This window comes from Leptonychotes weddellii, chromosome 9, assembly GCF_054177405.1.
Source record: "Leptonychotes weddellii isolate Sample4059 chromosome 9, ASM5417740v2, whole genome shotgun sequence".
NCBI lineage: Eukaryota > Metazoa > Chordata > Mammalia > Carnivora > Phocidae > Leptonychotes > Leptonychotes weddellii.
Window position 1 is genome coordinate 65308675 of NC_138377.1, and position 14734 is coordinate 65323408.

Below are 14734 nucleotides of genomic sequence, written 5' to 3' on the forward strand. Positions count from 1 at the left end.
GGGAAGGAGGCCCCCGTGGCATCAAGTATTGGAGGGATGCCAGGCCCCTTTTTTCATTATTAGAAAGACAGAAAATTACCACTTCTCCTATGTTGACTGCTGGGAGCCTAATTTCAGAAATGTACAATTCTTTAAAAGCTTTTCCCCCATAGACTTTATAGATCAACTCAAGATAACTTACAACTGGGAAAGTAAGCCTGCCCTAGAAAATATTGAAATACATGCTAAAGCCTATCATAAAATAACATTTTTGATTACCTCGTGTTACAGATTTCCCACGCTGTTGTACACATTTTTTTTTTTCTTCTGAAGCTCAGCTACTTACTCAGGGCCACATTGAGTCTGGGTCTCAAAGGTAAATCTGTTGTCGCTGTTCATCCAGTCTCTGACACATTGATAAAACCCCCTCCTCCCTTAGGGCATTGATCATATCTTCTCAGAAACGGGCCCAGATGATCCCTGGGAAAAACTCTAGGCACTTAATAAATGTTTGTTAAATTGAATTGTATTAAACATTCATCTTTTGTTCCTAGTCCTCGAGGAACACTTGACTATCTCTCTGACAATTTCCAGATGAAAAAAATTAATTCTGCCAGATATTACTTGCTGAGTTTCATGGTTCTTTTTAGTCTTGGTTCTAAATGTCAGTTTCCTATTAACCCCATTCCCACGGGAGTGAGCACCTTTACAAAAACCAGAAGCGTCAGCACGGTTGAAAGGCATGTGGCGTCAACTTTGTTCTGTTTCCTCACTAGACTGAGACACCTGTCTGTCCCCTGCAGGTGCCCCATCTTCCCTGGGGAAGGTCTGCCCTGCTTCCCTCTTTCAGAGCAGAGACAGGAGGGGGCAGAGTAGATTTCAGGGATAAAGGTGATAAATAAATATCAAAATGTTATCACACTATGCAGAGCTGCCTTCTTCTTCTTCCTTTTTTTTGCCAAATTGATATTTCTTCCAAAGGCTGTTTTCAGCACTTTCTCTCTCCCAGATGCAATAATAACTGGATTCCAAGTTGGCATCTGGGCCTGAACCCCCAGGCTCCGATGAATCACACATATTGAATCAAGAAATTATCCTACCCGCAATGAAGAGGCATGCTTTGCTTTTTCCCCTCGCTGGGCAATGAGGAGCTGAAGCAACATGCACGGGGGGAATATAAACTAGTAACTCTCCTAGATCAGCTCTGTAGCTTCATCCATTAGTATCCTAGAATGTGAGACCTGGAAGGGAGCTTAGTGACCTCCTGGGCCAATGCCCTCATTTTAAAGATGAAGAAGTGGAAGTCCTGAGAGGTAAATTTGCTCAAGGTCATGGAGGTAGGTAGGGGCAGAACTAGGGCTAAAACTCAGGACTCCTGAGTCCCAGTCCTGCCTCTGCTGCTCCCTCCTGTGACTCAGGAGAATAAGGATCTTCCCCAGGTGATCTCTGTCCCTCATGGCTCTGTGGCCAGCCCAGGTATGGTTATCCCTGTTAAACAGCGGGTAAGCCATGCAAAGAAGGTGTTTGATTTTGGCGCATAGTTTATAATTTCAAGAGAGATAGAGAGCATCTTAATTCATTAAATTTATTTATTTTATTTTTTTTATTTCTTAGGCTGCAGGCACCAGCAATTGACAGTAGGGGAAATGGTCCATGAGATTCCAGAGAAGCCAAAGGGAAGATAGAGATTTAAAAACTTGCCCTTTACCAAAAAGATAATCCAACAGAAATTTGGCTCTGATTATCCTTTCTCTGCGGGACTCATTACAGGAATGGCATCTAGAACAGGGTGGCAAATACAGGACCGTGTGGTATTGCCTCCTTTTCCTGCCCCCACGGCAGATATGGCTAATAGACACATCACTCGTTTGCTCTGAGTCTGCATGTGGCCTCACAATCCTTCTTAACAGAGTGTTCCAGACAGCCACTACCCGTGGCCAGAGAGAATCTGTTCACCCTCCTCACCCTGGGGAATGATTGCAAGGAGACCCTATAGAAGGCTTGAGAAATCTGGTTGGCAAGAGTCAGGTCCCACACCCCCCCATCCCAAAAGCTGTCACTGACCTGAATGGACCAAGACTGTTCTTCCCACAGGCCGCTCCAGACGTGGCAAGAGCAGCGCCACAGAGCTTCACTTCTTCCTCGCAGCTCTCCTTCAAACGCTGGCTTTGGGGTTCTTCATACCCGTTCTTGCCCAAAGGACCTTCAGCAAGATCCTTCCCAAAACAGAGGTCCTGGGGGGTCCCCCTGCCTGCGGGCGAACGACATCTGCAGGACCTCAGTCCCTGCCTGGCCTGCTTCCTGTTCTCCATCAGCCCAGGTCTGTCCTGGGGGGCTTGGAATGGAATGTGGCACAGGGAGAAAGTGATGGAAAAACCCTTTCTCTAGACCATTCAACTCCCATCACCACACATTCAGATGCCTTTAAGCTCTTCCTTTTGATCACATTTCTATTCTTTCATAAAAAGAGAGACGTTTGTCCATATCCACCCAAGGAAATTTCCCCATGTCCTCTACTGCTGCATTAGGCTTTTTGTTGACAGGAAAATGCCCATCTACCTTCTTAGGGTGCCGTCTTATATCCTTATAGACGGTCCTCTTTGAGTGACTGGGGAGAATAGGCCAACAGAGAAGCAGCTGCAGCTCCGGGGGCTGAAAGGGGACGGGAACAGAGGCAGCAGCTCTGACTTAAGTTGTGAACAAAGACTATTTTCCTCCCCTGACCTGTTTTTTGTCACCATCCCGTATGACCTATTTATGGCGATGGGCTGATTGGAGCAGCAGAGGGCGCTGCAAGGCCAAAAACAGAGCCGCCCACCTCAGCGGATCCGGGAGAAAAGTCTTTTTTTGAGTGATGGCAGTGACCAAGAGCCAAGCTGTGGGACAAGATTGGCCTTGTTTGCCAAATCCCGCCAGGGACCCCTCCAGGTCCGAGGGCCGCTCTGGAAGGGCGGTTTCAGGCTCATGAAAGGCAGTCCGGGGCACTCAACGGCCTTGGGGAGCTGCTCAGGCTCCAGACATCAGGTTTAAAGGGGCTGCGATAGAGAAATCCAAGGGCGAGAAGTCTGTAATAGGTCATTACATCTTGAGAGTCTCTCTTATTCTGAAACGTTGGGAGTCACTTGACTGTACTCGGTTGCACATTGTGGCCTCTCATGAAGAAGCCTGTTGCAACTTTTAGAAAACAGGGTTTTCTAGAGCAGGGTTAGAAGGCTCATTTCTCATGTTCCCACTGCTCTTAAGGATTTGGGAAGAACACAGCGGGCTCAGGGCTCGGGAGGGCGTGAAGCTCTATGACATGCTTGCAAGATGGACAGAAAATTAAAGATGTGGGTCACTTTTTTGGGGCGCCTGGGTGGCTCAGTTGTTAGGTGTCTGCCTTCGGCTCAGGTCATGATCCCAGGGTCCTGGGCTCGAGCCCCGCATCGGGCTCCCTGCTCTGCGGGAGGCCTGCTTCTCCCTCTCCCACTCCCCCTGCTTGTGTCTCTCTCTGTCAAATAAATAAATAAAATCTTTAAAAAAAAAAGATGTGGGTCACTTTTTTTTTTTGACCATTAATTGGTACAACATAAATTTTGCCAGATTTCACGACTTTCTATTTTTAGATTTACTCAGCATCTTTTCTCTAAATATCTTTGAGGCGAATAAAGCTCTCAGGAACTGTATTTATCAGTCTATTTAATAAACATCCTAAGAGTGACAACAAACTAATCCTACATCATTTGCCAGGCGTCTTGCATACGTTATTTCATTTAATATCCCAGCAGTCCTGTGAAGAAGCTAGTACTGTCACTTCCGTTTCACAGATGGAGAAACTGAGGCTTGGAAGGGTCAGGTCATGCTTAAGGTCATCAAGCAGAGAAATGCTGGAGCTGGGTGAACCCAGGCACCTGGCTCCAGAACCCCACTTATCTTTTTTTTTTTTAATTTTATTTATTTCTTTGAGAGAGAGAATGAGATAGAGAGAGCATGAGGGGGGGAGGGTCAGAGGGAGAAGCAGACTCCCTGCCGAGCAGGGAGCCCGATGCGGGACTCGATCCCGGGACTCCAGGATCATGACCTGAGCCAAAGGCAGTCGCTTAACCAACTGAGCCACCCAGGCGCCCTATCTTTTTTTTTCATTAAAAATTAGAAAAAATTCTTTTCCAGCTTCGTTGAGAAATAATTGATATAGCATTGTATACATTTAAGGTGTACAGCCTTTGAGTTGATGCACTTATATATTGCAAGATGGTTACCGCCATCGCGTGAGCTGGTACTTCTAGCACATGACATAATTACCAGGAATTTTTTGGTGAGAACATTTAAGATCTTTTTTTTTTCCCTAAAGATTTTATTTATTTGAGAAAGAGAGAGCAAGAGCAAGGGGGGAGGGGTAGAGGGAGAGAGAGAATCTTTTTTTTTTTTTAAAGATTTTATTTATTTATTTGACAGAGAGAGACACAGCCAGAGAGGGAACACAAGCAGGGGGAGTGGGAGAGGGAGAAGCAGGCTTCCCGCTGAGCAGGGAGCCCGATGTGGGACTTGATCCCAGGACCCTGGGATCATGACCTGAGCCGAAGGCAGCCGCTTAACGACTGAGCCACCCAGGCGCCCGAGAGAGAGAATCTTAAGCAGACTCCACGCTGAGAGAGGAGCCCAACTCGGGGCTCGATCCCAGGACCCTGAGACCATGACCTGAGCTGAAACCAAGAGTAGGAGGCTTAACCGACTGCACCATTCTGGCACCCTGAGAGAACATTAAAGCTCTACTTCCTTAGCAACTTTCAAGTATATAATATGGTGTTATCAACTATAATCACCAGGCTGTACATTAGATTCCCTCAACTTGTTCATCTTCTGACTGGCGGTTTGTACCCGTGGGCCACCATCTTGCCGTGTCTCCTGCCCCAGCCCCTGGTGACCACCACTCTACTCTGTTTCTGTGGCAGAAGCTCATTCTTCATCATGACACCACACTGCTGTTCCGAGAAGTGCCCTTCCTGAAGGGATGTCTTTCAAGGACTGTTGGAAGGGCAGCCTAGTGGGGGAGAGTCATGACTATGCCACCCCAAGGAGGTCTCGGTGTCTGAACATTCTGGGTGAAGCATTAGGGTGTGGGATGTCCCTCTGTCTTCTCTGTTCTTGGCTGTGGTCAGGGGGAATTGACGTTGGGCAGTCAGAAGACAAGTAGCAGCTAAATTTGAAAATTGCTACTGTCTAAATCAGGAAGGGAACACTCAGCTCTCTTATAAATGTCAAGGCTGCTGACGCCTTTAGGGCAGGGACAGACACTAGAAGCTGGGTGGGGACTGGCAGAGCTCAGGGATGTGGGAGACTTGGAGGCCCTGAGATCGTCTTCTGCTAGCAGAGGGCTGGGTTCCAGGGAGGGGACCCCAGTCAGCAGGGGGCAGTGCTGGCCCGGGGAAGCCAGGTCACCCAACCATCATCTTCTTCCCCTGTCCTGGGGCCTGAGGATGCTCATGGGGGGACTTGGGGCTGCCCGGTGTTCACGTTCTCCAGGCCTGGGGTTGCCAGATAGAATACAGGGTGCCCAGTGAAATGTGAATTTCAGATAAACAATGAATGCTTTTTTTAGTATAAATGCATCCCAAATATCTCTAAAAGTTTTTTATTGTTCTTTTGAAATACGAACTTAACTGGGTATCTTGTATTTTTGTTTGCTAAATCCAGCAAACTGATCCACGTCAATGGTGAGTTTTTAAGTGAAGAATGTTGCATTCTTTTATTCCACAAATATTTATTGATCATTGATTACGTGTCACACACAATCCTAGGCACTGGGGTATATCAGTGACCAGCTGAGCAAGGTCTGCCCTCATGGAACTGGCAATATGGCGCGCGTGTGCGTGCGTGTGTGTGTGTGTGTGTGTGTGTATGAGGGGGGTGAGGTCACACAGGAGGCAGCAAGCAGACCATTTGCTGAGTGTTACAGGCCCAGGAAGGGAGGTCCAGCTGCCATCATCTGATTTACGTTCCATAAAGATCTGGAGAAGAGGGGCGCCTGGGTGGCTCAGTCGGTTAAGCGTCTGCCTTCGGCTCAGGTCATGATCCCAGGGTCCTGGGATCGAGCCCCGCATCGGGCTCCCTGCTCGGCGGGAAGCCTGCTTCTCCCTCTCCCCCTCCCCCTGCTTGTGTTCCCTCTTTCGCTGTGTCTCTCTCTGTCAAATAAATAAATAAAATCTTTAAAAAAAAAAAAAAAGATCTGGAGAAGAGATTGTGCAGGGAGAGGAGCAGAAGCAAGAGGACCAGTTAAGGGGTTCCTGCAGTGGTCCTGACGAGAGACAGTGGTGTTTGCAGGAGGTGGTGACAAGTAGAGATAGAGAGGCCGGACATAGACTTCATGGCAGAACTGGCAGGACTCACTGATGAGTTAGGCATCGGGAAGGGGGAAAAAGGAACTCCTGCAAACCCTCTTACAAACACTCCTGGGTTTGGGGCAGTGGGGTAGTCAGTCTTCTCTTTCTCAGGGCAGTGCCTTCCCTCTGTTGTCATGTCCTGGCTTATACAGAACACGGTATTTGTCTGGCATGTGGCTGCAAGGGCGGGTTCCAGGGGCTCCGGCCCAACACTAGCCAGCAAGCTTGTTACCCACTCACAGCAGTCTCCTGTGGAAGCTCTGCTTTGGGGGAGAATCTGCCAGCTGGAGCCCCACGCGGGCTGCAAAGGGGCTTCTGAGAGATGGAAAGTCACGCTGTGTGACACGCAGGAAGCACTTTCAGGGGGCACGGTATGCCCCCCAAGCATCAGAGATAGAAGATTTCTAGCATTCAGGGCTGGGAGAGATTTTAGAATTGAACTTGTTCAACCCTCTTCCCTCCCTCTTTCCACGGAGGACTAAGAGATGAGCCGAATGGCATTTCTTGGGCACAAGTGCAGCTCTGCTAGGTGCTGGGTGACCGTGGCCTGGTACCCAGTCTGTGGCCTGAGGATACAGGAAGGGCGGGAAGGCTCCTGTATAGCAATTGGACGTCTAGGCATGTGATCATTGGGCTTGCAGGTTCTGTTTCTGGGTGTGTGTGTGTTTAAGTAATTCATTTTCTTTGTGTTTTACAGAAGGATTCCTTCAAGATGGATTGAGGACCAAAAGAACAGTAGCAACACGAGTTTCTTGGGTGGAAGCAGTTGTCTGGGAGAGTTACAGCTCATTCAGTCACATGACCGTCAGGGAGGCCTGCCTGCTCACATTCCCTCCCACCTCCTCCCTCAGAAGCTCTAAGACGGTCTCAGAGACCTCAGGAACCCCAATTTATTCTCCAGCCTCTGTCCTGATAGGAAGAGAAGATGATTTTTCTTGTGGGCTTTAGCCTTTTGCTTTTCTGTGAGTACACTCATTGTGTACATTCCTCATGTCCTACCACCCCGTTTCCCTTTCTCTGACTTTAAACACTTGGCATGTTTCTCTCTACACTTGGTTTTCCAGTTATTCTCTGCCTTTGACTTTCATCTCTGTGTCCTCCTCCAGCCTCTGCCCATGGAGTTCCCTCTGGGTGGGCCTGTGTGGGACCCAGGACCTGTGGAGTGCGGGGCTTCACTATCTTCTATTTCTTCTCTTCGCAGACAAGGGCGTGCTGTGCGACCAAGTGACCCAGAGCCCCCCGGACCAGACGGTGGCCAGTGGCAGTAAGGTGACGCTGCTCTGTACTTACTCCACTACGCAATCAAACCCAGATTTATACTGGTACCGAATACGGCCCGATCGCTCCTTTCAGTTTATCCTTTACAGGGATAACACTCAATCCCAAAATGCAGATTTTACTCAGGGTCGGTTTTCTGTGCTGCATAATCGGTCCCAGAGAACCTTCCACTTGGTGATCTCCCCGGTGGAGCCTGAAGACAGTGCCTCTTACTACTGTTCCATGGACCCCCACAGTGAGGCAGATGCTCAAGAAGTCTGAACATAAACCCCGGGCACAGCCTCCTCTGACTACCTCTTAGGGCAGCTCACATCCCCAGACATGGGATCCTTCTTCCCAGTTGTTTTGTGTTCCAGCCTGGCCTTCAGAGGTGCCCTAAGGAGTCTGCTGACTAATAAAAATCCAGCTCCCCCTGGCTTCAGATGGAGCAGAGCACATCCCCCCTTCTGACTCAGTGGGCCCTGGTGGCAGCAGAGGGGGAGAGGGATGCTGAAGAATTCTCATCTTTGTGTCCCCAGTGCCCAGCTCACTCACGCCTGACAGAGCCGGGCTGACAAGTATGTGCTGTGAGTCCTGGGAGGGTATCAGCATGGGGCAGGTGAAGGGCCAGGCTAGGGAGAGCTCATCAGGAGGGTCTTTATTTTAGTCTCCATCCTTTATCCCTTATTGTGAATTGGTCTGTTTTCTTTCTTTTTTTTTTTTTTAATAATCATTTTCTTTTTTTTTAAATATTTTTATTTATTTATTTGAGAGAGAGAATGAGAGAGAGAGAGCATGAGAGGGGGGAGGGTCAGAGGGAGAAGCAGACCCCCTGCCGAGCAGGGAGCCCGATGCGGGACTCGATCCCGGGACTCCAGGATCATGACCTGAGCCGAAGGCAGTTGCTTAACCAACTGAGCCACCCAGGCGTCCCAGGTCTGTTTTCTTTTTAAGACTCAAAATTAGACACAGAGTTACTTCAAACATTTTTCACCGATTCACCTTTTTTTCTGCATCTTCTTGTACAGCCACCTTATTTTTCCTGAATGCTCTTTGACACCACCATTTTACTTACTCTATTTGGAGAACATTTTTCTTTCACTGGAGAGCATTGAGATACTCCCAGAAAGTTGTCTGTGATTGCCAGAACCCCAGCTTCAAAGTCCCTGAGTCTGGAGCTCAAGGTTGTCTCCAAGGAAGATAATCATCTCCAGGGGAAGCCACTTATGTGATGTCAAAACAGATACACCCTAAGCCCTGGGAACGGGTCCCTCTTTCCTTCATTTCCATTGAACTCTCTGCCTTAAAACAACGATTAGAGTTGTGAGAGGTAACCTGGGAGAGGGTAGAAGCCTTAGCACTAGCGCCCAGAGACGTGAGGGCATTCATTCCCAAGGTCAGAGAGCTGGTTAATGACCGAGCCAAGGGGGGGGTGCCACACTTTTAGGGCTCTCCCCGGCAGCGGCGACCTAGCAGGCTTTATCAGTAGGTGTTCTGGCAGGAGTTTACCTAAGCTTCAAAACAGGGGGGCAAAGGGCAGTCACTATAAAGAGGAATGTAGAGGACATGGGTGAGGGAGCCGAAGGCCGTGGGCAACTGACTCAGCCTTCGGGTGTCTCTGTTCTGCCCACGACTGAGTGTGTGCAGCAATCTTCTCAGGGTTGTTGTGGGCTTAAGTGAGGTGCTGTATGTGAAAGCTCTGGAAAACTAGAATCCACAAGATGATGCCCCCCAGACCTGAAGACAGCCATAATCCCCCCCTCAACCTCCGGCTCCTGCCATTAATTATTTCTGGAGACTCCTTTTGGTGGAGGAAATTCGAGATCTTGTGATAAGCTAGGGTTTTTTTTTTTTTTTTTTTGCCACCAAAGTGGACCAGAGAGGGTGGCTCATTTATATGCTAAATATAGGACAATCCTGAAGTCCAGTCCAGCTGAAATCAAATCAACACCTTGTCCTTGTCTTGGGGGTGCAGTATGCTTTTGTAGAAGCAACTTTGGGCTGCCGCTCTTGATAATGTGGTTCTGCTCACAGCCCCGCCCTTGCCTCACTGAATGACTTTGGACAAGGTATATTACCTTTTCCGGGGGCATATTTTTTCCATCTGAAAAATCAGGATATGATCTTTTTGTTCTTAGCCACTCACAGAAACATGCTGATGTTGCCCAAGGTAACAGATGGAAATGTTTTGGAAAGAGGTGTTCTTTACACATATGAGGTGCAGTTGCGTGGAGTCTTTTTAATGGTTTTTCCCTGGCTGGACCTGCTTATCCACCTCGATGGTCCTAAACCCACTGACTCAGAGTGCTGCTGAGTCTTTGCTTTGGGCTGTGAAGACATAACATGGGAGTCTGCAGATGGCTATGGCAGGGGGAGTTAGTGAGGGTTGCTCTTTCACTTGTGGCCTCATAAACCCCCACTTGACACCCTACGAGTGCCCTGGGTGCCAAAGAAACCACACTACTGGGGTGCAGGAGCTCTGCTACCTGAGCGGGTGCACTTGGAAGAAGCTATAGCCTTGCTGAGATGGGAGTAGCAGAGCTCATCAGCCGCAGAGGGGTCATTGCTGTGAAATAGCAGCGACAGCAGGAAACCCAGGCTAGGGTCCCCAAGGCGGGACCCTGCAGGCTTGGGGCTCAGGAAGCCGCAGCGTGACCTACAGGCTCAGTTTGGCTTCTGTCTGCCTAACAGAGAGCTCACAGCACCCACTTTACCCCTGCGGTGGTGTGTTATGAGTAAAGCTAGAGGCAAGGAACACTCAATGCACTTTAATAAATGCAACAGAGAACAGCACTGGGAAGGGCAGAAAACCATCAACAACACGGGGCAGGCAAGAATCATCGTCCCCTGACCTCAAATTCCCTGTGCCCAGATTGGCAGGCAAAAAGATAATCTTTTTACAATCAAAATCCGAGGGGTTCTGTTCCTCTTCCCTCCCTCCAGAAACATTTGCACAGTTCGTTGCTTGAAAGCAGGCCCACGTCTTACTCATCTTTGCACCCCCGGCACAGAACCTGGAACTTAGAGGGAGTCGATTCATGTTTGTTAAATTCACTAACAGAAAGAAGTGCATTTTCTCTGTATTTTACTCTGATCTTTGCTGATAGCTTGGAGAATATCTGGATGAGGTTTTAGAAACCCCACTGGCTGCATGAGAAGTCAAATGTAATTTTGTTTGTAAAGTACTAGGAAAAGCAGAAAGTGCTTTTGTGGCCGAGAATATGCCAGCTCAAGGCAAACCTAGTGCTGGGCTGAGCAGAGCCATTCATGTTAGGTAAGGCCCGCTGCTCTCCGTCCCCCAGGGTCTATTTTCCTAGGCGACCATGGAGCTGGGAATCTGTTGGCTCTCACTTTCTACTTCTGAAGGCAAAGAAAGTCAAAGGAACAAAACACCTTTTTCAAAGTGTATCAGTTGTAGAAATGAAAAAGAAAATGAGTCCTATATCTCTTTATAAAGCAGCAAAAAGAGCAGTTAGGACCATAATAACCCCTGTACTCCCCAGGACTTTTGTCTTTCCACCAGGCTGGAAAATGAGCTGGGTTTGTTGCCTTCGAAGGAAAACTGGTTTGGGTAGCAGCCGTTTAAGCAAGGCTGGGATAGGTCAGCTTGAATCACCGAGTAGGCAGAAGCCTAGGAGCCAGCTCCTCTGTAGGCTTTTGTGAAGACATAACGTGAGAGTCTCATAATGGAGCCTTCTCATGCCGGTCAGCCTGCAAGTGAAGGACAGTTGTCAGAGCGTCATAGATCACCCACCATCAGTGCTGGGAGGAATCATGGTCCTCGTGTCATCTGGGGCTGGTCAGCACTTGCCGTGCTGTTATCATTGCCGATGTCACTTATCTATTGTGGCCTGGGTCCCTTCTGCACACCGCCGTATTCAGCTAGTCAGTATTAGCTTATCAATGTTGGGATAAGCCATGCAAGCCATTCGCTCTCCTTAGTCATAGCTCCTTTGTTTTATGGATGCAAAAACTCAGGCCCAAAGAGGTAGAGCAACCAGGCTAGGGTAGCATAGTGTTAATGACAAGGTCAGGGTGAAAACCCACATCTTTTGACTCCTGGTGTAGGGCTCTTTTTAGATACCACACTGCCTGTGTCCTTGGGACTCCTGGAAACCAGTCACCCATTTGGAAGTGACTGGACATGTTTTCAGGCTAGGTTGGATCAGTCCCACACTCGAAATCCAGAGTTGTCCCCAGATTAGGAGTTGGGACTGAAGAGTCGTACTGGAGAAGGGGCTTTGTAGGCAAACCTAGGTCCCAGTTTGAACTTTGTGTCTGAGATTACCTGAAGAGGGAATGCAAGTAGCAGGCAAATAATGTCTCAGCTGCAACTTTGTATGCATCTTGAGTAGCTAGCAGTGGGTAGGTCACTACAAATGGGGGTGTAGCTTCATCCCAAAGTTGGGCTGGTCTACACATTGGAGTCCTGTGATAAAGGAATGGGAGCTGGCATCCCTTTTGTCTAGGCTAAGGCAGGTTCTGGAAATTCTTTGGGTGAAGCTTTACTGATGGCCTTGCAAATAACCCATGGCCCCTTGGCCAGATAAACAAAATAGTAAATAAAGAAAACTATTTCTCCTTACTTAGCTCCACAATTTTTTTTAGCTCCTGGGTTGGAGGTGGGGATTATTGGCTGGTATTACATGACACAACATAATGCATTTTGAGTCTGGCTTGAAGTAAGAGGATAACAGGAGATGGGGTGTTATGCAGAGTATCTGAAGTGGCCCACCTTATTAAATCATAATATGTCTCTATGTGTTTTTCCCTTCCCAAGGCTTCTTGGCCTCTTATATTCCTAAACTCCCTTTCTCCCTGTGTAGCGTAGTTTGCATGGGGGGTAGGAATAAGAAGCAGCTAATTCTTACCTTAAAAGAAAAATAACTTGGCAGTCAAGAGAAAATTGATGGCCAGACTCTTGGCAAACACCATTCGGAGCCCCAGCACTGTGAGGGACAGCATGTTCACCTTCCCCGCTGTGAACTGTGAGCTGTGATGAACTGTGGTTGAACAAAAGTAAAGATGGTGGCTTTAGCAAGAGACTAAGTTTCCTTCCAGAAACTGGGCCCACAACACTGACAACCAGACTCCTCCGAATCACCAGCATTGTGCCTGGTCCGCAAGCCCAGCTCGCTGCCAGACAGCCCTCCGGGACCCCAGGCTGCTGCTCACTCCCAGCCAGGCAAGCTTTGGAAATCCTTGCTTGCAGCCAGGCAAGCTTTGCTGAGAGACTCAGAGGGAACCAACTGGGCTCAGGTATGGTTTTTGCTCTCTTTTGAAAGCTGGAGGCTTTTGGCCCCCTCTGAGAATGACAGAGTTTGCTTTAACCCTCAGTTCTGAAGTCGACCCTTGGTTTCAACTAACCTTTGGGCCCATAGAGGCTCTCTGAAGTTTGCTCCATGTTTTCAGGTTCTGTTGGTTTTACGTTACCTAGAACAAACAGCAGTGGTCAGGGATTCACTGGCAACCAAGAGGCTCAAAGGATTTCAGGTTTTAAAAGTGGAGGAGACTCTAAGTAAGTAAACTGAGGACCAGGGGTATGACTTGGTTAAGGTCAGACAGCTATTCACATAGCCAACATTCTTCCCATTCTGGTTTTTTTTTTTGGTTATACTATGAGGCCCACATTCAGGTATGCCTCTAATTTGTAGGAAGAACTAGGGTTCTCAATCCTATGATAGGCCGGGCTGCCCTTTGTTTGGCATTCACACTGGATTAGACTGCACATGAATTTTTAACCCAAAGTCTAGTAGTAGGACAATCATTAGTATGAAGAAGACAGTGGTTGGTGAAGAAGAGATGCAGGGGGGATGAAATAAGATGGGCTTTATCTCAGATTCCAGCCCAGGGATGCAGAGTTCAATTCCAAATCAATGGTGGGCCATAGTCGGGCCTCAGTCTTGTTTCCAGCATGATACCATATTAAGAGTGATCGGTCAAGAGTTTACATCTCCAACTTCCTTTTCCCTCAACTCTTCTTCCCTACAATTCCAGCCCCTTGAAACTAGATATGATCTACCTGAAGATTTTTCCTTTGGTTCAAAATCGGTGGAGCGCACGATTTCATTGTTGTGTTCGACTGAACAGGTCACTGAATTTGAATCTCCGTACCGACCGAGCTTGACAGCACTGTATTTCCCACTGGGAGAGACGACGATAGCAGGGTCAAATTCTATTAGTTTCTTGGATGATTCAAGATTTATGTTTACATTCTTAGGGTAGAAATCCTTCACCAGGCAAGCAACAGTCGTCCCATTTTTCATGGTGAAAACGGATGGTGTGGCAGGAGGCTGGCTTCCTGTGAATAGAATTAATTTATTTTGAAAGATGATTATCTGTAAGTGTGGGAGTTAAACAATGGTGGTTACCTCAATTCTGTTGGACCAAACGTTATAATCCAGACTTTCTTGCATCCTGTGTGTGACCTGGGCTTTTTAGCACCCTCATGAAGGGGTAGCCAAGGGAAGTAGAAATGAAAGGCAGTCAGTTTGACTTCTAGTTAGGAGCTGCTAAGTGACATGGCTGAAGCAGGGATGGAAAAGAACAACTACAAATAAGTTTCTCGATCGTCTGAATTTCAATTATCTGTATTTTATTAATCAATCCTCTGGACAATTGCAATCAGGCTGAGTAGCTTTATCAGTTGGTTTATTTAAAATGCATCAGCCCTTGGAGTGAAAGCAGGGTGGGTGCTTGTTCTTGGCATTGTGTCAATCAAAAAATCAGGTCTGAGAAGGACTACATGACTGGTTCAAATACTCTGAGGATGGTAGTGTTGGGGTCACTTCAGAATGTCATCCCCATTTTACAGACTAGAAAGGATAACCACTGAAGTTAAGGGATACATCTCTCTGCCGTTAGGTGAATACTTATTCTTTTGTAAGGGACTATCCTGCAGTTTCTTTTGAGTCTTTAATCAGAAATAACAACTATCATTCCCAGGAAGTCCTTATAGACATAAAACCAGTTTAAACCCAGATCTTGTTTTATTCTAAGTGAAGCTATGGAATGTTGGTTTCAATAATTGGATCTCCCCCTGGCCTCCTCTGCATTCATGCTTCACCCTGAACTCTACCATCTACCTGCCACTCTGTACCTGCATCTTCTTCTTTCCTTGAAACTGAAAGTTTTAGGGG

General features: G+C 47.7%; 2 gene segments (V, D, J or C); both read right to left on the reverse strand.

The window, feature by feature from the left end:
• Positions 1-14734, reverse strand: part of LOC102747101 (T-cell receptor alpha chain constant-like) — a 182252-nt gene that overhangs the window by 67580 nt on the left and 99938 nt on the right.
• Positions 10348-14127, reverse strand: LOC102744759 (T cell receptor delta constant-like). The segment is given in 4 exon segments: positions 10348-11306; positions 12467-12598; positions 12963-13028; positions 13618-14127. Coding segments are annotated over 3 exon segments (441 nt in total).